The sequence below is a fragment of the Cynoglossus semilaevis genome, chromosome 17 (assembly GCF_000523025.1).
Source record: "Cynoglossus semilaevis isolate Cse_v1.0 chromosome 17, Cse_v1.0, whole genome shotgun sequence".
Lineage (NCBI taxonomy): Eukaryota > Metazoa > Chordata > Actinopteri > Pleuronectiformes > Cynoglossidae > Cynoglossus > Cynoglossus semilaevis.
The window spans coordinates 11,423,629-11,449,636 of record NC_024323.1 but is presented as its reverse complement, the minus strand read 5'-3'; the positions used below and the strand labels follow the sequence as shown (position 1 = coordinate 11,449,636).

The following is a 26,008-nucleotide window of genomic DNA, read 5'->3' as shown; positions in this document are numbered from 1 at the left end:
CCGCTAACTTCCAAATTAACACTATTCCGTATTGGAAACTGGTTTGAATGGATAGGTTTTTCCTCCGCTCTCCCCCAGACGAGGGACAATCGGAGGAGCACACGGACTGGGGATATCGCAGGGAAAGTTGTTGAGCGTGTCTATTGCAAATGAGCCTTTGTTTTCATTGTTGTTGTACCTTTATAACCCGCTGGCTGCCCAGTGTCAGGTAGCCTTACGCTAACTATAAACAGAGCATTTGTTCGTAGTGGTGCAGGTTGCGCTGAGGCTCGTCTTATTGCCCCACATTTCCCGGGGTAAAGCCGGATTGATTTGACTAATTTAGCTGGGCCTCCCTCCGGAGCCCCGTTCTGTCCACCCCACCTTCGCCGTCAGCCAGCGACTCGCACCCACCAAAGGCGCCGAGATTGGGCGAATAGCGAGCAAATACGTCCGCGTTTCTCTACCCGCTCCCCCGCCGACCTCCCCTCCTCACTCCCCGGCGCTGACAGCGGACAAGGCCGAGGTCGCGACAGAGCAGGCCCGGCCGCCTAGGCTCGACCTGTCTACCCCTCCTCCGCATCCTACCACACCTCACCAGCAGTCCAGAACCCGGTTCCCCATAGAGCCGATCCTGGACAAGGTCGAGGGTGACAGAGATAGCAAGGAGCAGCGCATCTCAACCACGACGACAGCTGCCAACATGAACCACCACCATCACCACACGCAGCAACAACAGCAGCAGCAGCAGAAAGCCGGCGAGCAGCAGCTCAGCGAACCAGAAGACATGGAGATGGAAGGTAAGTTATGGTGACAACAAAGGCCATGACATGTTTTACTTTGATGTCACTATTTGCAGCTGTGGGTAAAATACATTTGTGTAAGTTGAGTCGCGCGAATGAAGTAAACATCAAGGCCCCAAGCTACCCAAGATAGCCGGCTGCTTTTTGCTGAATGTGCGCCCGTTGCAGTATATTTGTGTGGCGCTGACCCCATTTTGCATCATAAACGCACATATTTCGCATTCCCCCCATTGTATGATTGATGCGTGTATTTGATCCAAAAAGCAATTTCTTTATCCAAGCTTTGAGGGGATGTGCTACTGGCACGCTCATTTCTATCGGCCGCTGATTGTCTGCATACACATTGTTATGGTGCGTCTGCTATAACAAGTTCTCAAATGCAGTTTGCCAAATCACAGCTTAGTGTCCCCTTGGTGCAACAAGACCACAGATCGAATCCATAGGTTTTTAAGTTGGCGCTGTTTTTTGACATACATGGATATATTGGATCCATCACTAGGTAAATAAATCTTACCATGTTGATTAAACTGAGCTTTTGGTAGGTATTAGCAAATGTCAACAATGATAGTTAAATGTTATAAAATCATAAATACCCAATGATGTTAGTGTTTACCTATGATTATCAATACCAACACTAAAATGAAGATCAATAGTAGTGACTTCACGGGAGCCTCTTTGGGATGTTTCCAGGGTTCTGTTCTTGTAAATGTATCGTGGGCCTACAAAAGCACAATTTGTCAGATAATTACAAGGCCTGAAAATGCCAAGTTAATATTGGTTACATCAGAAGGGCAGTGCATAGTAATTGTCATTGTTATCCATTCTTTTACTAGGTTTAACTTGACTATCACTGCTAACTGTGCAGCTAATTGTGAGACCGTCATTTAGCTCAGAATCTTACGCTGTTCCGTTTCATTGCACGGTAGCGCGCTAGTTAGCTGCTCAGGCTAACGCTAGCAGAGGGGGTGTGTGGCTTATCAAAATGGTGGCTTGTATTTTGCAACCATCTATCATGCTGCTACTAAAACTTTTAGGTTTTTAACATGCAGATAGCCTGATATCGACGTGTTTTTACCACTATATCACCAAAGGGCATTTTTCCGTATCAGGTTTACTCCCAAGTGTTAAATATGTTTTGTCAACGGGCTGGCGGCTTTAGCTAATGCTGCTAGTGACGGGCCTGCAGATGACTGGCTAGCGGCTAAATTGCTAACGCAGATGCGTCAGTGCAGTTTTGCTTGACTCACTCCGCTATAACGATACAAGTAATTGAAATGCAGAATGTTACTATTCCTTACACCACATCCAGCATAACCGGGTTATTAATTATTCGTTTATGTACTGACATTTTGCAGCGTATAATAGGAACAGTTTGGCACTGCCGCCGAGTAACGGTAGTCACCGCTGCAGTAAAGCAAGGGCCCGTGCAGCAACGGCAACAGCGCGGGGATTTGCTGCTTCATTGTATGGAAAACCAAACGGCATGGGGCTCGCCATTTTTAATGATCCGTGTTTTTGTTTGCCCGATTTGTGGGTCCGGGCCGCTCCCGTTGACGTTCTCAAACCAACCATAACAACTCCCAAATAGGCTTTAAAGAGAGTTTATACTATAATCAACTTTAGAGTGAGCAGAGGCGTGTGGGATCCCTCAGCATCACTGCGTCATTCAGTACTGGTGATTTTTATCTGTCCACATAAACATTGTATGGCAACATACTTGCTATTCATCGTTATATAATGTTTTTCGATATTTATTAGAAAAAATAAGATTAAAAACAGCCCGAGATACCATTTTGAGGATTCGGTAAACCGTTTTTTTTACTGGTCTTAGTAGTAGCAGGTGTGCTCAGCAGAGTCGCTCGATTTGCAAGCTCATCGCTCTTGGGTTCTCTCCCACTGTACTGCAGACTCCAAAGGACACTGAATACAAGTTGACACAACAAACTAATTTTCCTAAATGAATAAAGAAACTCGCAGACCAAAAAAAAACAAAACAAAATAGTTTCTTTATTACATGGGGTGCGATATTTTTACACGTTAATCCGGTTGTCACTGTCAAAGTTTAATTTGATAATGACAATGTTTGCCATTTTTGACGGTTGCTGTGTCACGTGTATATCTGTCTAGTGAGGACAGTAGAAAACTGTTTACTGTAAAGAGCAATCTTAACCTTCTTTATTTTATGATACATATGGTCCAGGATTAGCTAAATTGTTTCAATCTAGTCTAAAGGTTATTTATTATTCATTTAGGTTAAACTGCCCGAAATAAGTTCATTTTGGGACATTGTTTTGAGTAGTTTTATGACAAATTATCATTGTCACGCACATTTTAAGAGTAACGGCCTTATTGAAATGACCAGGGGATGTTGTGGCTGCTGTTTTCCATGGTAAACAAGTTCATGTTTGACATAACAGCTTATTTTGTTTCCAGTAAATGACTTATTAGCAGGCCAATGAATTGTGTGGGATAACAAGTTATTATAGAATTGACAGGCAGGGCATATTAACAGGATGTAATCTACTTTGGGAATCGAGGGCAGTGTTCCAGGGCACTGGACACCAAAGTCACTTACCATCAGCACAGTGATGACACAGAAACATCAAATACAGTATTCCTACCAGTGCAGTTTGAGCATCACAGCCAAAATCAAACATCCTAGTCCAATTCTATTATAATACATGTTTGATAAAACCTGTCAGGATGCTTTCATTGTTCGCAGATAAACAAGATGTGTCTTGTTTGGCTGATGTTGTTCTCTGATGACTTGCAGCTCAGACCTGCAATGTGTCCGTAACTATTTAGCTGACTGCAGTGTTGCCCTCAATCTGACACACAGATTTGGGCAGAGGACTTGTCATGCTGTCTCAGCAGGGTTTCCCCAGAAACAATAAAGAAGAGAAAGATGGATGCAGTAGTTATATAGCAGAAACCCAGTCTTCACCTCTGCTGTTTTGGCCAAGATAACTGTTAAAGTTGTGATTAAAACCACAAAGTCAATTAACAGAAAAATAAGACAACAAAAAACCTCATTAATCACACCCTATAATCTACCTTTCTCAACAAAAGCGTATGCAACGCAACCTTAATGGATTAAGCATGTTTGGTTTAGATGGTTGTTTTATGTCAGAAATCTTAGCTATGAGTTGTAAATTTCCTGAGATTTCTGTTGGTTTCCAAATTGCTACAACGTGCACATATATAAGCAGAGACTTTGGTCGGTCATTAAATTAACCATAAAGGTTCTCTATCCTGTTATCTGCACTAAAATCATCCAGTCTTATCACATTGTTGTCCATCTCTTTTAGCTGGGGACACAGACGATCCTCCAAGAATTCCAGCCAATCCAGTGATCAATGGTAACATGGCCATCGCAGATGGACACAACAACACAGAGGAGGACATGGAGGATGGTGTGTAGGATGCGCACAAACGGACACATCATCTTTTCTTTCTTTGAATCTTGTGCTGAACATGAAATTGTCAGAATAAATAAAGATTTTAAGATAATATAAATAATCATGTATTTTGCCCTTTTTATGTTTCATTGATGCAAGATTGACAACAAAATTCTATTTTTTTATTCCGTCATATTTCTACAGACACAAGCTGGCGGTCAGAGGCCACCTTCCGGTTTGTTGTGGAACGTTTCAGCCGCCTGAGCGAGTCTGTGCTAAGCCCGTCCTGCTTTGTCCGGAACCTTCCATGGAAGATCATGGTGATGCCACGCTTCTATCCAGACCGACCGCATCAGAAGAGTGTGGGCTTCTTCCTACAGTGTAACGCAGAATCAGACTCCACGTAAGTGTCCTGGTTTGGGTCAAGCGGTTTGGTGGGTTTTATAACCATTAGAATTAGTGAGCCCTCTAAAAACTACACAAACATGCCCTAAATATTTGGATCAAATTTTAAAGAAAACGGAGAATCCAGAAAACCACAAAGACTCAAGAGAGTCTGAAATTTTAATTTAGACAAGTGGGCTAATAAATAACCAGAATATGTGGTTCAACGTACATCAAGACCATTACTCTTCACTGGTAAAGTTTTGTTAAAAAAATGTTGAGTATGTGGTTGAATTCTGATTAGGGCACACAGCCTAGGAGATTGTGATGGTTCATTCCTCAAAGTGTTTAGATGTTATCAAACATCATCTGAAGCATCATTAGCAGAACAATAGACTGCTCATTAGACCGTCAACCAGCTGTGAGTTTTTGTGTTGTGGCTTTTGGGAAATGTCATTTAGTTTTACCAAGATTGTGTCATAAGCCGCATGCAGTGTTTTATGTAAAAATACCCCTCTGTCTGTCGCTGTCTTCTGTCGCTTAATACACTGCCTTGTATATGCTGAGAGCCTTTTTTTGCTGATTTATACCTTGACAAAAATAAATAGAACCAACAGTAACTGGATACATTTTTGTAAATTACACTTTGATGAAATGCATTCGCTGTCACTGTTAAAAAACCTTGGCTTAGTTATCCCTTACATCCATTCGTGTGATTTTCAGTTGGTTAAGAGTGGGCTATCCAAAAACTCCCCCCAAAATGATAACTAACCAATAAAAATCAATTTTTAAAGCCTGGTCAGTGTAATGTTAACTGCATGACTATTATATTTCCACTATTTATATCTTGCAAGAGAAAAGGATACAGATAAGAAAAATGATTTCATTTGAAGTTGTTTCAGCCTTCAAATCCTGTGTCAGTGACCTCTGCAAGTGGGTCACATCTGATGAGCATCAACATGATCCATATTTCATGAATAATACACTACTGCTATAATACCTGCTTAAGATGCATGAGGTGGTGGCATTAAAAAGGTGTTGCTGATGCACTGGCTACAATTTTCAGAGTCTGTTTTGTAAAACGGAATGTTTGATCTTACTCTTGTGTTGGAAGAGTCCCTGCAGCAAGTGGAAACTAACTGATTCTCCCATTACAGGTCATGGTCTTGTCATGCTCAGGCCATGCTTAAGATCATCAACTACAAAGACGATGAAAAATCTTTCAGCCGCAGGATCAGTCACCTGTTCTTTCACAAAGAGAACGACTGGGGTTTCTCCAACTTCATGTCCTGGACTGTAAGTAAAAAAATATGTATTGTTTGTTTTTATAATGATTTTCATAAATAAAAATACATTAAATGTTTCCTTTTTATATCAATAATTTTGCTCTGTTTTCCAGGATGTGACTGATCCAGAGAGAGGCTTCGTCGATGATGACAAAGTTATTTTCGAAGTCTATGTCCAGGCTGACGCCCCACATGGAGTCGCGTAAGTCATTTTTATTGTGATTTTTATTTGTGATTTATTTTTTTCTTTCTTTTTTTTAAATCCATGACTTTCTTTATAAACAGCTGGGACTCTAAGAAACACACAGGCTATGTTGGTTTGAAGAACCAGGGGGCAACATGCTACATGAATAGCCTGCTGCAGACACTTTTCTTCACCAACCAGCTACGGCGGGTAGGTGTCTGTCTTTGTGTCTCAGAAATATTTTCTTCTCGTGTTTATACATTTATGTGTGCTACAGGACTTTTTTTTTATCTCATCAAGAGTCCAAGCAACTCCAGTTGCACCTCTAAGATTTTAAAAGTTGATGAAATGATTCTTGACTGTGTGCCTATCCTGCAACTGTTTATCTTTGTCCACATTCTGAACTTGAATTTCTACTAATTGAAGTATGTCAGTATATGTTGTCAGAATACCAAATTGCCCTGTTCTGTCTCCTTTTTAAGAACACCTGAAAATGTGGATTAAACATCAGTAAAATCAGTATTACATCATCATATTATAATATTTATGCGTGTCAATCCATGCAGGCGGTGTACATGATGCCCACAGAGGGAGATGACTCGTCCAAAAGTGTTCCACTGGCACTGCAGAGGGTTTTCTATGAGCTGCAACACAGCGACAAACCTGTCGGCACCAAGAAATTAACCAAGTCTTTTGGGTAAGTTTTATCTTTGGTTGGTACGTTGTAATATTGCAGTATTTCAATGTCACAATATTTTCTTACACCCCTAGTATTTTTTTGTATGTTCTTTGTGAAGGTGGGAAACACTAGATAGCTTCATGCAACACGATGTACAGGAGCTGTGCAGAGTGGTGAGTGGAGGATAAAATTCAACTGTCAATGTCTGTGGTAGTAAAGACTCTGAGTAACTGACGTGTGTGTTTGTAATTTTTCAGCTCCTGGACAATGTGGAAAATAAAATGAAAGGCACTTGTGTAGAAGGAACCATACCTAAGCTCTTCAGGGGAAAGATGGTGGTATGTAGTCCAGCCTTTTTATGCTCACTCACTAAATAAAGTTAAGGAAATTGCTGACTGTTAAAGCAAAGGATTCATTTCCATTTCATCTGACATTTGTGTGTGTGTTGTCACTTTGCAGTCATATATTCAGTGTAAACATGTGGACTACCGGTCAGAGCGGATAGAGGACTACTACGACATCCAGCTAAGCATAAAAGGAAAGAAGAACAGTGAGTAGAAACGCTCTCATGGACAGTAATGGTACCACAGTGACATGCGAGTCTATATCCTTTACACCACATTTGTGTTTTTTTGCTTTTTCCACCCCAGTTTTCGAGTCATTCAAAGATTATGTGGCAACCGAACAGTTAGACGGAGACAACAAATTACAAGTCTATATCTTTTACACCACATTTGTGTTTTTTTTGCTTTTTTCACCCCAGTTTTTGAGTCATTCAAAGATTATGTGGCTACCGAACAGTTAGACGGAGACAACAAATATGATGCAGGGGAGCACGGTCTACAGGTGAGGGCCTTTGTTTCCCCTCTAATATTTTATTGAGCTGTTTTTTTTTGTTTTTTTTTTAATGTATACTAGATATTCTGACGCATCTTTGTTTGCACCACAGGAGGCTGAAAAGGGAGTCAAGTTCCTCACTTTTCCTCCTATCCTTCACCTGCAGTTGATGAGGTTCATGTATGACCCTCAGACAGACCAAAACATCAAGATTAATGACAGGTAAAATGTTTCAGACCTTGTATTTCAAAAGACATTAGAGCTGTGTTGATTTGACTTGGTGTCCAAACATGATGGAAACTTATGTGACATGCTGTACCAACTGCAGTACTTGAGTGTTTAAAAAAAGTTTGGTTCATTATGACATAGATCAACATGTCTATTTTGGGAAACAGAACTTCAGTCATCTGGTACTTTGGTACTTCTTGCTCAGAAATGTGGGTCACTGGGAATTTCCCTCAGGCTCTATCATCTTAACAGGAGTTAAATAGTGTTTTTACAATCCATGGAGACGGTGACATTTTCAGAACACACACAACCAGAATACATAATGAAGATAATTTACTTTTTATTTCACCGCTGCGTCTTCTGATCTTCATATCTGTCTCCTCTCTCCTCCCCCTCCACCCACTGCCTCTTTTTTTCATTAGATTTGAGTTTCCAGATCAGTTACCTCTGGATGAGTTTCTCCAGAAGCCTGACTCCAAGGATCCAGCCAACTACATCCTGCACGCAGTGCTGGTCCACAGCGGCGACAACCATGGCGGTCACTACGTCGTCTATCTTAATCCCAAAGGAGACGGCAAAGTGAGTGTCAAGGAACCAATAGTGAGAACAATTTTTTTTATTCCATATTACAAAAATTGATGTTGAAATTGTCTGTTGTTTTTATTGTGAGTTGGTTTTTATACAAGTCAGTTGAAAGATTGTAGGAAAATGTATAGAAAGTAGCATAAAAGTCTAGATTGTAAAACAAAAATGTTTTTTGTATGTTTTACATTAACCTGATGGTGAACAAAACGTACGTAGCTTTAGTGTTTACTGAACCCATTGAATGGCAAATGTTTTATATAACCAGAGTTAAATGAATTACACAGTTGAAAGATTTTGTCTTTCAGAAACAGAAAAATGGGCTTTACTAACAGCATCTGCTTCAGTGTTAGAATTTCTAAATGATTCAAGCTATTAAAGTAGAGATCCAGTCTGTCACAGCACCAATACAAAAAACAGCACGACCTCTGTTTGTCTATTGAATTACTGAAGCAGTGACCATGCATTAATGTATCAGCAAGGTCAACTGTGGGCTCATTATATAAAGGATAAAAACTAAGTGTAGACATGAGGTGGATGAGGCAAGTGAGTTTGGTCAAAGCAGATCCAGATGTCTGTCTGTCTTCGTTGATGTCATTGTCTTTGCGTTATGTCTACCATGTCAAGATCTCCTCATCTGTCCTACTCTTGCCTCCCATGCTCCTAATGCCTGGTCTCACTCTCCTCCTGTGTTACAGTGGTGTAAATTCGACGACGACGTGGTGTCGCGATGCACCAAAGAGGAGGCCATAGAACACAACTACGGCGGACACGACGATGACCTCTCCGTACGTCACTGTACCAACGCCTACATGTTGGTCTACATTCGGGAGTCCAAGCTCAGTAAGTGACGTCTTCATCCCTCTGTGTGTCATTCATATAATTGATTTATTTGGCAGCAATGCCTGACTTTAGAGTTTTGTGTGTTGTGCTGTAGGCGAGGTCCTTCAGCCCATGACAGACATGGACATCCCTCAGCAGCTGGTGGAGCGTCTGCAGGAGGAGAAACGGGTAGAAGCCCAGAAGAGGAAGGAACGTCAAGAGGCTCATCTCTACATGCAGGTCCAGGTGAGGAATCTGGGGGTTTTATTTCAGTACATGTAGGGACATCTGTGAGATGTTTTTGCGATTTGATGAGGTAAATTATCTATTAGTACACAGTATTGTACTGTGAGATGCTTTTGCAATTTGACAAGGCAAATTATCTATTAGTACACAGTATTGTAATAATAATAATTCCTCCTGAGAAAATTCTAAAAAGTTATGTTCCATTTCTCATTTCTAAAGCCTTGTGACTAACTAGTAATTCCTCCTGAGAAAATTCTAAAATGTTATCTTCCAATTCTCATTTCTAAAGCCTTGTGACTAACTTCTGTCCTGTTTTCAGATGGTGACAGAAGACCAGTTCTGTGGTCATCAGGGCAACGACATGTACGACGAGGAGAAAGTCAAGTACACGGTCTTTAAAGTACTCAAGAGCTCCACGCTGCAGGAGTTTGTGCAGAACCTCTCCCAGACAATGGTGAGAAACATTTCTACTGTGCAGACTGGTGCATTGCCACAGATTGTGAGAAGTCATAAATGATGTGGTGACACAGAGATGGTGTCCAGAAAAACCGGATCTGGTTTTGTCTACTGCTGTTGTGGATTGAATTCCAGTTGACAGTGTGTCATGATGACTTGAGAAAATGATACTTGAAGTAACTTTGGGACAAAAACTCATTGACTCGTTTGCCGCAGGGTTTCCCACAGGACCAGATGAGACTGTGGCCCATGCAAGCTCGAAGCAATGGTACCAAGCGCCCTGCCATGCTCGACTACGAGGCAGACTGCAGCAAGTCTGTGAGTGTCACCTGCTCTGATTTTTTTATTTGGATGTGTACTTGAAATGCATGCTTTTCTCAACATGTTTCAACATGTGACCTTGTTGTTTACTGTGAATGTTTCAGATGATCGACTTGAGTGACAATGAAAACCCCTGGACAATATTTTTAGAGACTGTGGATCCAGAGTTGGCAGCCAGTGGTGCCACGTTACCCAAGTTTGATAAAGATCGTAAGTCAGATGTGACGTTCATCCTCCTTAATGTCCCAAAGCCAGGTCTTTAATGCCGTCCTCCTGTAGAGAGAACTTTCAGTGCTGTTTCATCCTCATTTCATACTTAATGTTTTCTTTTTTTATTTCTAGATGATGTCATGTTGTTCTTGAAGATGTATGACCCCAAAACCAGAAGCTTAAATTATTGTGGACATATCTACACACCTATATCCTGCAAAATAAGTAAGTAGCAGCAGAGTCGGTGTCTGGCTGCAGCAACAATGATTTATTTATTTTTTTGCACATCTGTGAATTTGTGTGCCTTCTCTGTGTGTGTCACCAGGCGACCTACTGCCCGTTATGTGTGAGGGAGCTGGCTTGCAGCAGGAAACTAGCTGTAACATCNATCTATTTACAGTCCCACTCACTCTGACACATTTGATTCTCACTCCTTCAAGCTCTCCACTCACCTCCCACGTCGTATCTCACACACAAGCTCTTGTTTGATAAACTCCTGTGGGTCTGCAGATGGCTGCACACAGAATGTAATCTTCCTGTTTCCCGTTGTGTTACAGGAAGTAAAGCCCAATCTAACGGAGCGCATACAGGACTACGATGTCTCTCTGGACAAGGCCCTGGATGAGCTCATGGATGGGGACATCATTGTCTTCCAGAAGTAAGTTTGTCTGCATTTGTACCTTATATGTGTGAAAGAAATAAGAGTTGATGCAGTATTTTTTTAAAAATGTTGCAACCATCAAATTACAAACAAAGAGAATGCACATCAAACATCAACTTCTATTGAGCATAGTTTATTGAGTTATTACCAAATACGCGCGTTAAGACTCGACCTCTTATTCTTACCTGTCACGCAGGGACGACCCAGAGAACGACAGCAGTGAGCTGCCCACAGCGAAGGACTATTTCCGCGATCTGTACCACAGAGTGGACGTCATATTCTGTGACAAGACCATCCACAACGACCCTGGCTTCGTGGTCACACTGTCTAACCGCATGAACTACTTTCAGGTAGATATGTGCTCCAGATTATATTTGACAGCTGCCCAGTTTCCGTTCTGTCATGTGTAAACATCGCCATCATCACGTGTGTTGAACAGGTGGCCAAGACGGTAGCACAGAGGTTGAACACGGATCCAATGCTGCTGCAGTTCTTCAAGTCACAGGGGTAGGAAGCTTGTCTCATCCACACACAGATCCACAGCTGTCGCTCTTTGTTGTTGTTGTTGTTGTTGTTGTTGTATTTACCCCATTTCTAATGTTTTTTATCAGTTATTATTGTTGTTGTTATAATTATTATTTACCCCATTTCTGGGTAGATAATAATGAAATACTGAAAAGCTGTGATCATCTGCACTTGTCAGTAAAAATGTTGAGTAACATGTCCCCCCCACCTCTGTTTGTTGTTTTCCTTTACTTCTCCGTCTCTGGCTCCTTCTCCCTCCTTCTTTTTGTCTCCTGTGTGCCTCCTCACTGTCCTTCTCCCCTTTGTGTTTCCGTCCTCTTCTTCTGCCGTCTGTCTTTCCTTCCCTTCATCGTCCTCCCCCCTGCCTTGTGGTGTGGTGGCCAGGTACAGGGATGGTCCAGGGAATCCTCTCAGACACAACTATGAGGGAACACTGAGGGATCTCCTGCAGTTCTTTAAGCCGAGACAACCCAAGAAACTCTACTACCAACAGGTTCATGGCCATTCTTTGTTTACACATTTACCCCCGACCCCTAAAAACAGGCTGTGATGTTTAGCTTCTTATCCTGTGACATTTGCTCCTGAAGTATTTTCAGATTTTTTAAAATTTTTATTACATGAACATTGGCTGGTCAGTGAACGTTGTTGGAGGTTGTTATAGCCCAGAATGCTAAAATCTCATAAGGTTTAAGTGCTAAGCTAATGAGCTCTCTACTGAAGTCAGCTTCATTTTGGTTTTCTGCTTAGTTTCCCTTTATCTCTCTCTCTCTCGGTCTTTCATTTGTCTGTGTCTCTCTATCTCTCATTAACCCATAAGACAAGTGACAGAAATAGACAGACTTTAACAGCAGAGGTGGTGGGAACGGGGTGGGGGCTGGGGCTAGATGACCTGCTGCTTCTGATGTGGCTAAAAAAAAAAAAAAAAAGTACTGGCGGAAACTGTGCTTTGTAAGATATAATTCATAACTAGATGATCATTGTGTTGTATTTCAGGACGATCACTGTTAATGTAGAATATTTTATTATATTTTATAATCACTGATTCACTGTATGACATTGTTTTGTTTCCTATATTTCTGCATTTTGCTCTGTTGAAAAAGAAACCTCACAGAAACTCCCGTTCATCGTGAACAGTGTCTGTTTCACACATTCAGTCGCACTCGTTTCATCCAATTCTTCTCGTCTCTTTCCTTTGCAGTTAAAGATGAAAATAACTGACTTTGAGAACAGGAGGAGTTTTAAATCCATATGGCTCAACAGCCAGTTCAGAGAGGAGGTGAGCTTCACACAACTATCCCAGCCGAGTTTGTAAATCGTGGCGTAAACCCGCGGATGAAATGTGCGAATTGGTTGGTAATCTAACAGAGACGTGCGTCTGTGCCGTTTGTGTCTGTGCTGCAGGAAATCACCCTCTATCCTGACAAACACGGCTGTGTGAGAGACCTGTTGGAAGAATGTAAAAAGGCAGTAGAGCTGTCTGAAAAAGGCTCTGAGAAACTCAGGTATGACCACAGACACGACACTGACACCACCGTGTGTTGTTTAGTTTTTGTTTTTTTTTTCAGTAGAGATTCCTCACATCATGCCATGGTTGTGGATTGAAATCGCAAAATGTGTAGTCACCAAGAGATTTTTCAGGTTGATGTCATCCAATGGGCATCACTTGTCACACTGCCCTCATGTGGTGGGGAAATAGAATGCACTATCTGACTGCTGTAGTGTATTTGTTCACAAGTCACTCCCTTTTTATGATCAAATAATTGAATTTATCACTAATTTTATATATATATATTTTGTATAACAATGTCTGTTTTATGCACTGATTATGATTTTGTTTTCATAATTACACCTCAGGGTTTTTATTACTTTCGAATCTTTTACAATGATTAGTTTTAACATTAACTTCTTGTGTCTTTTTCTTTGTGATTAAATCAACTTAATTATAATAAAAATGCAATTTTATGACACTGATAGGTGTCAGTTATCCTTATCTGTCCCCTCACTCTCTCTCTCTCTCTTTGCTCCTTCAGGCTGTTAGAGATAGTAAGCTATAAAATCATTGGGGTTCACCAGGAGGACGAGCTGCTAGAATGTTTATCTCCGGCTGCCAGCCGCACCTTCAGAATAGAGGCAAGTGTGTGTGTGAAGCCTTCACTATGTTTGAGCCTCAGTGCCAGTCATTTTCCACCTCCACCTTAACTTTTCTTTTGTGTTTTATCTACATGCGGTCACTAATTCTTCAAAACAATTACATTTCAACCCACTATTTTGATCCTAACTTCTCCTGTTTGTCCTGTTCACTTCATAATTCTACATTTTTTTTATAACAAATGTAAACGTGTCGTGACTGTAACTGCGTAAAAATGAACTGCGGAGTCGAGTAGAATCACAGTGACTAACATTGTGTTGAGTTAAACTCACATCTGTAGTTGTCAGTGATCTGAACTTCTCCTGTTTGTCCTGTTCACTTCTGTTACACAGGAGATTCCGTTGGACCAGGTGGACTTGGATAAGGACAGTGAAATGCTTATTCCAGTCGCTCACTTCCACAAAGAAGTTTTTGGAACCTTTGGGATCCCGTTTTTGCTAAAGATTAGACAGGTGCGTGGTTATTGATGTTTTCTTTTTTATTAGTTTGTGTGTATTATTGTATGAAACAATGTTAAATTCAAGTCCAGTTACAATCTCAGTTCTATTACTTTTTATGGAGTAACTCTTCCAATTTCAGAATTTAAATGTGCTGATCTATTTTTGAAAACATTTGAGTCAGTACAATTTTATCACTGGTCATTATTTGTTCTGTGTGCAACTACATTTTTTTTCCCTCATGCGACTCCTCTGCTTCCTCTGCAGGGCGAATCTTTTCGGGAGGTGATGAGGAGGATCCAGACGATGCTGGACATTCAGGAGAAAGAATTTGAGAAGGTACTTGTTGTGTTAGGGTTTTGGCTGAGCAACGTTCAGTACACTCAAACATTATCACTCTTTAAGGTGTAAATATATATAAACAGTAAACATTTCACCTATTTTATATGTAGTGACACAAAGTTCTGCTCTTTCCTCAGTTTAAGTTTGCGATTGTAATGATGGGCCGACATCAGTACATCACTGAAGACGAGTATGAGGTCAACCTGAAGGACTTTGAACCACAGCCAGGTATTTACCCTCCACGCTTCCACCTGCTGGTCACTCTGGTACAACAGTTAGTAGATACATGATAAATATAAGAGGAGTTTGAAGTGAATCATTAACAGTGTTTAAAGCAGGCTTTTCATTTGACTGCTGGGTTGGTAAAGTAAAACACGAATTCTTATGTTGAATTCTTCCTCAAATCTAAATTTCATTTCTGAAACTTTGAGTTGCCAGAGTTTCCAAAAAGATTGATGCAAAACTCTGTATGATTGGTCGGGCAGATCCATGTCATCTGAGTCACATACTTACATCGTTCACTCTAATGTCTCTGCTTTATCTGGGCTGCAATATTTTTGTCTGTGTGATGTCATCAGACTCCAATATGATGTCATAAGGTCGGTTGCGTCGGTGTTATGGTCTCTCATTTGAAATTCACCACGATCAATCTTATTGGTTCAACATGTGACCAAATAAAAAGGGTTGACTTTTCTGCCATATTAATTGCACCACAGATGCGCGGTGGTGTTTTTTCTAAAAGCGTTATTTATCAAAAGTCCACTTCCGTGAATAAACATCAGTGCGACATCTGGCACGTTTAAGTCAAGAGAATATTAAAGGCTGAGCGGACGGGAGCGCGCTGCAGATCCATCAGCTCTGTGCTCCACAGGAACTGCAGCAGCAGCTGAAGTCAGGTCAGACAGACATGTTTTCTTTGTTGTCTTTGTATTTGACCGGAACGATCGTTTTTATTTATTGCTAACATTATCAACTGACAACGATATTGTTTAGCTCCGTGGCTCACAGAAACTCTTTTATTTTTTTTTCCCATGAGTGCAGTGTAAATAACATACATAAGTAAAAAATACTTCAAGAAACCGTTTTATTTTTTTGTGTGCAGAGAGAGACCAGACAAATGTCTCTCTTTGAGGTGATAAAAACCTCAGATGTAATTAATCATACTTTGCTTTATTATTAATACTTATATTCAAAGCACGTCGTCGGGGAAATAAACGGTACCCGTTGCTGACCACTCTGCCCTCTCCCAGGTAACATGTCCCACCCGCGCCCCTGGCTTGGGTTGGATCATTTCAACAAAGCTCCAAAGAGAGGTCGCTACACCTACCTGGAGAAAGCAATCAAGATCCACAACTAAAGCAGCGCGCCCTTCCTCTGTGACCTCCTCCTCCTCCTCCTCCACTTCGTCCACCTCCTTCTGCTCCTGTTGCTCCGCCTTCCTCCGACCCTCTGTAACACACGATAACCACAGACTGTAACCAACCGTGTGCGAGAGCCTCTGGTCATGTGTGTGCGTGCGTGCGCTCATATGTATGTATGTATGTATGTATGCCCGGGTTTGGGTGTGTGTGCGCGTGTGTTTGTGTGCTCATCACTTTTAACACCCTGCCTGGACACCTCTACAGCTCTACACCGGCACTGTCTTCAGCGATATGGATCTTGCTGCAACTGATGGATTATTCTTCAACCACAAAATAAACTGCACCAACCACCACCTCCTGACTGTTTAGTTTGTTGTTTATTTAATTCTTGAGTTGTCTCTCCCTTTGTTTGGGTGGTTTTCTGGCTTTTCTACGTGTCGATTGCCGTATAGAATTTTTTTTTTCCTTGTCCGTCTGGAAGTCGGAGAAATGATTGGGTTTTAATAGATGACAAATAGGATAGAAGTACGCACGAATATAATGAACTTTCTTTGCCCCCCCCGTCCCTCCCCGTCCCCCTCTCCCCGTCCTCCATTGTCACCCCCACCCTCATCATCATCACGTTGGTTTTACGAGTGGTGCCGCTGTGTGTAGAGTCTGATGGAAAGGTCTTGGCAAAAACCTGACAGGAAAAAAGAAAAAAAAAAAGAAACTTTGAGGGAAGCGCTGGTTGTGATTCTGCAAACTGACGTCCCTCCTAACGCTTCTGAGAGCCTGATTTGGTTCTCTGCTATTTCTGCTCCCTTCCTTTAGCTACAGAAATAAGGGTTTGAAAAGTTTACACGTTACACAAGTTTTTTTGTTACTTTCCTAGGTTTTTTTTTTCTTTTGCAAAACTTTTTTTTTTTTTCTGTAAAGTAAAAGTTCGAACAATCTGTCTAAAAATAAACGGAAAACTAAGGAAATTTGTCTGTATTTCATCCTGCACGTTGGCACTTAATGTCAGAGGTTCCTCAGGACGGGCAGAAAAACACGGTGGCTGTGGATTTGACTTCAAACATTAACTCACTTGACCTTTAATTTTTTATTTTTTTTATTTGTGGGGGCAGTTGTTTTTCTCAGTCATTCCTCTGAACACAAACTTCCCCCTTAATCTCCCGGTTCAGTCGTTAGTCCCCATGTGGTTGGAAGTGGTAACTGCTGCGTTGTGCTTGGTTAGGGAGCTGCAGACACTTAGAGCCCACATTTGTGAGGATTGTGTAGAGACAAAACCAGCATTGTAAGAAACACTTTAAGCCCGATGAATTTTTATTTCTTTGTTTTCTTTTGGAAGCGGCGATGAAACGCTCTCCTCATGGCTATGGCTGGCTCTGTAAAGACAACATTTAAGAATTGTATATTTAAAAATATGAACGTGTAAAATTAAAGAGAAACACGCCTTTGTTGTTGGGTACAGAAGGAGCCAGGTGTTCATATTTCTTGTGTGTAGGTTTTTTTTTTTTCTTTACTTTGCGTTCCTGATGTACCATGGATGATGATGATTTTTTTTCTGTTACAATATTTTTTCTTTTTAAAAAAAACTAACTGCATTGGTTTTGTCTTGATGAAAAAAAAAATAAGTGCAGTACGATGATGACCTGCAGAATCACACCTTAATTTGATGGTTTCCAGTTTAAAAATCCTCAGTGTAGCAGCAGCATATGACAACTATTCCTGTATATTGCCTTTTTGCTGGAAAAATGTATGTTGAATAAAATTTTCTATAAAAACAAACCCATCGATCCTGGCTGCTTGTCCACACGAGTGAACGCAGGTGAAGAGACCGAGGACTTCTGTTTAGTCGATGTTCTAAAAGCTGAACAGAAAGGTGGAAAAGACCAGATAACTCTTAGTTGATTCCAATACCTGTTACCCAAATCCTGGCTAACATTTAGCTAACTTTTAGCATTTTCTCCGCTAACGTTTGATTGATTCCATTTTTCCTAACTTTTAGCTAACACGAAGCATTTAGAAAATAACCAATAGTTGGACGACTTGCGTTTAACAGCTTGTGTCCTGGCTTGGACGGCTTGTGAATTAACTGCGTTATGAATTGATCGGTGGTGTGAATGTGAGTGTGAACAGTTGCGTGAATTTTTCTTCAGTTGTCCTCACAGTACTGTTACAGCACAAAGTGACTGGGTCTAAGAATCCACAATCAATTTCCTTCAGTTGTCCTTACAGTATTGTTACAGTACTAAGTGACTGGGTCTAAGAATCCACAATCTGTACATGATGTGAGGGGGGACAGACAAGGCTGAGGCTTGTGGTTTGCTATAGCGCCCTCTAGAGGCAGCTGCTAGAAGAACATAGTGTGTACTTATTTTTTTTTCCACTGTAATTTTTTTTGAGAGAATTTAGAAAATGTTCAGTGATGCAAAAAGTCATCAGTGTTATCAGTTATCAATTTGTGGGTAACATAGACAATTATACGAGGTATTTGTAAAGTGTTGAGCTTCATTTGCCCTCATGTTTCTCATAACAATCACAACCCACACACGTCACTCTGTGGAATAGTGCTGCTTTTATTTTGCATTGCAACGTAAAGACACAGACAAAAGTCTTTATTGGAGGTAAAGCCTAAAAGGATCTAAACAAAAAGTCAAAGTTATATTTACAGCTGGCTGCTGTTTGTCCTTTATGATACAAGAATGAAACTTGAACTTCATGCTCTTTAATATTGCCCGTCTTCCCTTCTTCATATAGGAGTTAAAATAATAGGTTTATAAATGACAACTGACATTTTTTCCCTCCATAAACCGAGCTTGAAGTTAGTGGAGGTAAAAAAAAAGCTTGAAAACAGAAACAAAAACAACATAACTGACATATACTGGGTGAGGAAGTGTGTGTTGGTTTTTTTTTTGTTTTTTTTTTTGCATTATTAGTTTTGGTGTAATGTTTGTTTTCTGACTCGTCTATTGATATATTCAAAGATAATCTATATACAAGTCTTCATTTAAACATTTTGGATGTAAACGCTGTGACTAGATTGGTCAGGAGAGTTCTACTGCAGGGCATGGGAATTAAATATAACTGAGTTCCAAAAAAAAAAAGAAACAACTACAAAAAACTGCATCTGGAGAGACTGAAGTATGAGCTCCAGTGAGGGAGAGACAACACAGCGCTGACAGTGCAATCTTTCCTGGTTTGGATGTGAATAATTTAGTGTGGTGTGAAAATCCCTGGTGCCTAATTTAGTCCTGACTGTGACGGATATCCATAGGAATAAGTTGCATTTGTCCTGTGCTTTGTTTTGCCCCGCCGACCTCTCCTCCATCAGACGAGCAGAATGTGGACAAAAGTTGTCGCTGCTCATTTCCATGACTCCACCTCCGTCCTCATGCAGGTCATTTACAGCACTTCTTCTTGTCCACGTGCAGGATTCGGTTGCAGCGGGGGCAGGTGTGGTAGGCGTCCTTGAAGTTTTTCAGGAAAAATGGAATCAGGCAGCAGCACAACACCAACCTGAGGCCCACAGAGACACACGTGCAGAGACAGACTCATTAGTTTTGTTCTGAGCAAAACATTTGTGACTGTGAATTTTAACATGCAGTATTTGGCCTGTTTAGTTGAACATAAAAAATTAACTAGTCACAGGAATTGAAGAGAAACTCACCCGCAGCAGATGAAGAGTAGACACATCAGCCAGGCGTACGTCCCTGCTTTGTAGGTGACATTGGTCAGGACCTGTTGCTGACAGGTTGTGCAGGTCGTCATGCCCGGATTCCGTCCCAGCTCTGAGTCGTAGCTAACAAACTTATGTTTGCCATCATCAGTCCCTCCTCCACCTGTGTACACTGAGAGAGAGAGAGAGAGAGAGAGAGAGATGGGCAGGGAAAAACAGAGGCGAGGAAGTCAAAGAGGATGTGAAAGGATAAACCGCTGTTAACATGAGCTAAGTGGTTTACCTGGTGCAGCTCCGCTGGCGGTTACTCCTGTTTGTGGAGATGTAGGAGTGAAAGGTGTGTGAAGGTGGTAGATCTTCACTCCATCTGATTTAGCTTCTACTGGAGCAACAGGAAGAAAAAAAAGAAAAGAAAAAACAAACAGATAGAGATGTATAAATAGAGCTGATGATGATGATGGTGATGAGGATGATGATGAGGATGATGAATTGCATCTACATGTTTGTGTTTGGACGCACCTGGTAAGATGTAGGGAGGAAGTTCTGTTTTCCCATCTGCACTCATTGTGCTACAAACAGACAAGAGCGTTAGAGGCAACAGGAAACAGATGCAACAAACAAAAAGACAAGGAAGAAAGTAACAGTTTGCACGTAAATAGTAAAAAGTTAGGCATAAACGTAACAAAAACAGCATCAAGTTAGAAATAAAAAGCCATATTTTTCTAATTAATATTACAAAAAGTTGTGATTCAGTGGGTGAAAAAGAGTGGACATAATCCTACCACTAGGTATTAAGTCTTTGGTAGAGGCTTCTTTAATATACACACGCAAAATGTGATGCTGCTGCTGCCACTAGATGGAGACAAAGTTCGACGCAAAAAAAGTTATAAAACGCCTGTGCTACACAGTCACTGTTATATTTCAGCCCTGGTTCATTGTAGGGATGTTTCCTGTCATCAACGCCCTGGGGTGACATTCCTCCTCACGACTTTACGTCTGAAGTGTGATGAGCTGGTGACCTCACCCACGTAGAAGCCACATTTTTATGCCTTTTTATGTTTTTTTTACAACAGTTGAATATTTGCCTAAACACTTTCTAGGAGGGAATTGAAAGAAAAATTCCTATAATCTATCTGATAGAAATATACTTGATTATTAACCACAATATTAATGTTTTGGTTCATAAAAAGTGTAGGAATTGAAAGAAAAATTCCTATAAATCTGATAGAAATATACTTGATATTAATGTTTTGGTTCATAAAAAGTGCAGTGTCATTGATAAACCTGCTTGTATTTACAAGACAGACCGTCAGGTTACAGTCGCCGTCAGTGAGGAATATAAAGCTGTGGCCTGATGAACAGACAGATGTCTGCCGGCAAAATATGAAAATCATTCGACCACTTAAAAACCAGACGATGGTTTTCTAATTGTCACCTCACATAAACAAAACAAACAACAAGTGGTATCGATTGACAGTCATTTTGTGGAGGGTTAATAAAGCCCAACCCTGAGCTGCTGAGCTGTTCATAAAAACATCACCGCTGCTGTTGTTACAGTACGTCAACTATCCCAGTGACACACACATGCACTATTTCCATTGACTATTGAAAATATATGACTAATTTTAATCCTTACCGAAACTTTAATCTGACTGTTATGCTAATCTTAACTCCTGTTGTATTTTTCCAAAAAAGTGACCCCACAAACGCTAAATAGTATTTTTCCAAAAAAGTGACCCCACAAATATTGCCTTATAAACAAAAAAACAGAGAGAGAACAAGAGAGAAATCCTGACAGACAGATAGAGAAGAAAAGATTAATTTAAACATTACAACAATAATCTAATCGTTTAATCTTTGTTTACAAGATTGCCAAAAAATGTAGCACCATTAGTTAGTTAGCTAAAATATCTGTAAAAACTCAAAGTTTTGAAATATAACTAAAAAACATGAAGAAGAACTCAAATATTACTCTGCTTACTATGATCAAAAGTCATTAATGGTCATAATGGTCGTTAAACTAGCTAACTAGCTAACTAGCTAACTAGCCAAAAGCAATTGTCGCTAAAACACATAGAGACACAGACTCTAGTATTTCAAAAACATAACTAAGAAAAGGCCCAAGATTACTAAGCTAAGAAAAACTATAAACCAACAAACTATCTGAATATATAGCTTACTAAAAGATCAATATGTTAACAGGAAGTAGCCAAAGAATACAGAGGTCACAGGTCACAGCGGTTTGAGGCCCAGCTTTGAACAGACGGACGGCCCTGATCTGTCAAGTGTGTATTTGCTGTAGATGTGAACGTTAGTGTGAAAAGATGTTTCTCTCTATGAGAGTCGATGTGTGTGTGTGTGTGTGTGTGAGGCAGCACGTTTGGTCGACACACCTTCAGTCTGTCTGAGCTGACACTGACAGAAACATGCAGGCTGGTTGCATTCCCGCAAGTGTGTGTGTGTGTGTGTGTGTGTGTGCGTCTTCTGTATATTGGATTAGTGAGAGCAGAAATCAAATCTTTCTGCAGACCTTCACTGACGACTGGACGAACGTATGAGCTGTTTGTTGATAGTTGTGTTTCCGTGCTGGTGGAGAACAGGATCACTGATCTGAGGTCAGCACTGCTGGGTGTTTTCCTCGACATCTCAGCTCCACTGTGTATTAATCAGCAGCTGTAACTGAAGCTGGACGAGCCAAACACAAACACACCCGTCTTAGCTTTGTGTTTGTGTGGAAAACTGATGATTCGCTCGTTTTTCTTTTGAGGCTGAATTTCAGTAAGTGATAAAAAAAAACAAAAAAAAACACTGAGAGGTAATATGGGTGGAGCTGCTGTGGTGGAACCAGGACACTGCTGGGTGGTGGCGGGTGGGATAGATTAAAACACGGGATGTGAGTGAACAAATAAAATCTGCAAAAGTACAGCTTTTTTACAAGAATCAAAAGATGTTTTACAAACATATTTATGGAGCACACCTAAATATGAGTGACTGCTCTGATGCTCATGTCATCCGTGTCATCAGGGATGGGAGGGTGTGATGCTGCCGTGGAGGCAGTCGCTGGGTGCGGCTTCCGAAAATGTATCTCTGTCACATTGCACAGATACTTTAGAAGGACAAACGGGGAAAGTTTCAGGCTATTGTCGAAACAAAGGCGTCTGTATGTGTGTGAGGAGTGACACGTGTGACCCTGAGGGAACCGAGATGTGGGGCTGTAACACATGAGGGGGGGGGGGGGGGGGGGTGAGGTAGAATTTGTCACTTCTGACGCGGCTACACCCCGAAAGACTTTAACAGTGGTAGGTGTGTCTCCTCCTGCTGGTCAAACCTGACTGAGTGTAGGGTGGAAGGAACCAGAGCGAGGAAAGGTGAGGAAGGAGCACAGGGAGGAGAGAAGGAGGAACCTACTGTCAGCGTCACATGTCTTAATTAAGGAAGTCACTCAAATTAATATAATGTGAATAATTACAGGAGTCACACAGATGAGATCAGATGATTTGAACCAGAACCAAAAATTAATCATAAAAAAACCCAAAACTATCCCTGATTTAAAAACAAAACACCAACCAGGAAGTAGTCTCAAAACAACAACAACAACAACAAAAAACCCTTAACTTTGATTTTTCCTAAACTCTAATCTGTATTAATAATTCACTTATATATTTAAGGTGGAATCACAACAGTGTCATTTTGCCAAACGTTTACTGAGCTTAACTAAACTAAACTAAACTAAACTTAAATTTTACATTAATTTGACTCATTATTTCCGTTGCTTTTATCGACTTATTTTAAACTTGATCTTAATTTGACCAAACTAGCATTAACTCATTTAATTCACCTCAATGGTATTTTCTTATACCTTAATTAAAACCTTTACTTCATCGTATGTAACCATAACTCTTAACTTTACTTAAATTATTTTAGCTTAACTGAACTTTTACTTTTTTTTACTTTTTTTTTACTTTTTTACTTTTACTTTTTTAACTGTAGTTTCAAACCAGTGAATGAAGTAACTGTTGTGTAATGTATTTACCACAGCTCTGATACCAAGGTAAATAACTTTTTTTTTCTAAATTAATGCTTCAATGCACAAACATACAATTGAACAATGAACAATTCATGGCAATAGAATAGAGAGAGAGAGAGAGAGAGGGAGAGAGAGAGGGAGAGAGAGACGCACCTTCCACTGTAAAGGAGTTCGTCCTCAGTTTCTAATTTTTCCAGTTTCATTCACAAACGACCAAAGAAAAAAAGGCTCAGAATCAGTTCTACTGCGACGCACACACATTCACACATTCACACATTCATCCATCTGTAGATCTCCAATGACAACTGCACATCGGATTTTTATGAATCAATTTGAAAGTTGTAAGTTTAACCACCGTGGTGTCAACGATGATGACACGACACGACATTTTTCAGACTTTTGCTCTGAACGTAAGTCAATTACATCAACTCCAAATGGATTTAAACCCCGGTGTCTGTGTCTGTGTCTGTGTCTGTGTGTGTGTGTGTGTGTGTGTCTAATGTCACTGAACTTAAGCGAGGTCAGAATAATGTGTGGAAGTGAGAGACAGACCTGTGCAGCTACAGTCGTCTCTTTACATTCATTCTATTGTGGAAATGACTGAACTAAACCTTAACTAAACCTTAACTAAACCTTAACTCAATCTTATCTAATTCTGTCAATGCTCCAGCCTTCACTGCTGCAGTGGTGTCTGTGTCTGTGTGTGTGTGTGTGAGAGACAGACCTACCTTGGTGCCTTGTCGTCAGTGTGCAGAGTTGTGAGTGTGTGAGTGTGTGAATGCTGCTGCTGCTGCTGCTGCTGCTGATACTGATGATGATGTAGAGTCCAAACTGGTTGGAGCAGCTACATCCACCTGTGTCACCTGTACCTGACGCCGGCCTCTCCCTGGCCACGCCCACGGCCCCGCCCTCACTGACAAAGACACTGAAGAAGTGAGTCACTCAGCAGTTTTAGGTGGAACCTGCAGACACTGAGGTGCCGTCGTATGATGATGTCGTCCCGTCGTATAATGATGGCTCCAGAATTAAGGAGTTCTTTTTTTTCTGATTGTAATTCATGAGGATTACATTGGGAGTTAACGGGCGGGGCGGGGCGGTGGTTCGGAGGGTGACATCTACATCTTAACACCATCATACCTTGACACACATCTCACAACTGAGTCTAACGCCCACCTTTAAAATATGACAGGAATTCAGAGTAGTTAGTTAGTTAGTCCAGGGTTACCAGTCCCTCAGGGATCAGGAAGCTGCAGCTCTGGGCTGTGGACGGTTCAATCAACTGATGTGGTGAACATGTAGAAAGGAGAAAATTAGGACTCATTATGACATCAGTGGTTGGATGATTGGACTGAAGGATGGCCAGCAGTTCCAAAAGTTGTCTGTTGTCTGTGAAGTGTCTGTGATTTGTCTGTGAGTGACTAAAATGTCCTTTGATAAATGTTAAAAGTCCAGGTACGAGGAAAGATGGCTGAAGAGCTTCCAAGAAATAGAACAAATAATAATAATAATAATAATGTATATTTATATAATGTTAAACATACATTATTATTATTATTATTATTATTATTATTATTATTATTATTATTATTATTATTATTATTATTATTATTATTATTATTATTATTATTATTATTATTATTATTATTATTATTATTATTATTATTATTATTATTGTGCTGTGACAAAAAAAAAAGCTCTGTGCTGCAGTGTTTGACGTGGATGCCTGACAGCAGTAAGGTCACTGGTTCACATCCTGAATTGGACCGATGACCTTTGGGTGGTGACGTACTCGTTGTGACTTTCTTGCACAGATTACCTGTTGATGGTTTGGTTCAAACAGCAGCCTTCAGTCTGCACTCAGACCCATTACTGTTGTCAGGATCAGTTTTTTAAATTCATTTATTTCACAGGTCAGACCAGCCGCTGTGGCCCAGTCTGCAGCTCTCTCTGCTGGGTTTCACCCCGCCTGCGCTGCGTGTCATGGCGTCAGCGTCAGAGTTGCGTTGCGAGGCGGTCTGGTGAGGTTGTTCCCTCCTCACTCAGCTGGGAGCAGGCCCGTTCCACCACATTCTTCTGCTGCTGGTCACTGGATCACAGAGTGAGAACCGCTGAGTGACTGCACATTAATACACAGGGAAACATGTTACTCTGATTTACATCAGTGGCATTTTCACCTCAGGCAAAAAAAAAAAAAAAAAACTCTCTGGAATGTGGTGAAAATTTTGTTAAAGGACAGCAACAGAGATGAGTCAGAATCTGTCCATCTGTAACTGTACAGGAGTGAAGGTGTGTTTGATGTTGGGGTGTGGTCTTCCATGATATGCCAGCTGGGTGAGGTGGTGTGTGTGTGTGTGTGTGTGTGTGTGTGTGTTTCGATGGGCTTGTTGAACAAGATTCCTGAGAACAGAGAGATTTTCGTCCTGTCAT

General features: G+C 40.8%; 2 protein-coding genes across 5 annotated transcripts; one reads left to right on the top strand and one right to left on the bottom strand.

The window, feature by feature from the left end:
- Positions 1–537: 537 nt before the first annotated feature.
- usp7 (ubiquitin specific peptidase 7 (herpes virus-associated)) lies at positions 538–17,663 on the top strand. Its single transcript, XM_008330133.3, has 31 exons — positions 538–779; positions 4,091–4,195; positions 4,385–4,583; positions 5,722–5,860; positions 5,964–6,052; positions 6,136–6,244; positions 6,601–6,731; positions 6,832–6,886; positions 6,971–7,051; positions 7,173–7,263; positions 7,477–7,559; positions 7,663–7,772; positions 8,201–8,357; positions 9,059–9,203; positions 9,298–9,428; positions 9,748–9,882; positions 10,101–10,202; positions 10,310–10,415; positions 10,548–10,640; positions 10,741–10,814; positions 10,973–11,073; positions 11,273–11,426; positions 11,516–11,583; positions 11,986–12,094; positions 12,800–12,877; positions 13,003–13,103; positions 13,632–13,731; positions 14,083–14,202; positions 14,455–14,526; positions 14,667–14,757; positions 15,780–17,663. Exons 1-31 carry the CDS (start codon positions 683–685, stop codon positions 15,884–15,886), a joined length of 3,333 nt encoding a protein of 1,110 aa, XP_008328355.1. The 5' UTR covers positions 538–682; the 3' UTR covers positions 15,887–17,663.
- Positions 17,664–18,433: 770 nt separating this feature from the next.
- On the bottom strand, positions 18,434–24,521 carry litafd (LITAF domain containing). 4 transcript variants are annotated; one of them, XM_008330134.2, is made up of 5 exons: positions 24,310–24,521; positions 20,074–20,123; positions 19,838–19,936; positions 19,546–19,726; positions 18,434–19,394 (listed from the first exon to the last, which is right to left on the bottom strand). In XM_008330134.2, exons 2-5 carry the CDS (start codon positions 20,117–20,119, stop codon positions 19,277–19,279), a joined length of 444 nt encoding a protein of 147 aa, XP_008328356.1. In that variant the 5' UTR covers positions 20,120–20,123; positions 24,310–24,521; the 3' UTR covers positions 18,434–19,276. The 4 variants fall into 4 exon arrangements, with proteins under 4 accessions (XP_008328356.1, XP_024920593.1, XP_024920591.1 ...); XM_025064825.1 differs by having other exon boundaries at positions 19,838–19,933; positions 24,310–24,508; XM_025064823.1 differs by lacking the exon at positions 24,310–24,521 and having other exon boundaries at positions 20,074–20,662.
- Positions 24,522–26,008: the final 1,487 nt, after the last annotated feature.

Coding starts and splice junctions, on each gene's coding strand:
- litafd (XM_025064823.1), bottom strand. CDS start 20,248: ATGCTGTTTTTGTTACGTTTATGCCTAACTTTTTACTATTTACGTGCA. Junction 19,937..20,073: donor TCCTCCCTACATCTTACCAG/GTGCGTCCAAAC, acceptor CTGTTGCTCCAG/TAGAAGCTAAATCAGATGGA. Junction 19,727..19,837: donor CGCCAGCGGAGCTGCACCAG/GTAAACCACTTA, acceptor TCTCTCTCTCAG/TGTACACAGGTGGAGGAGGG.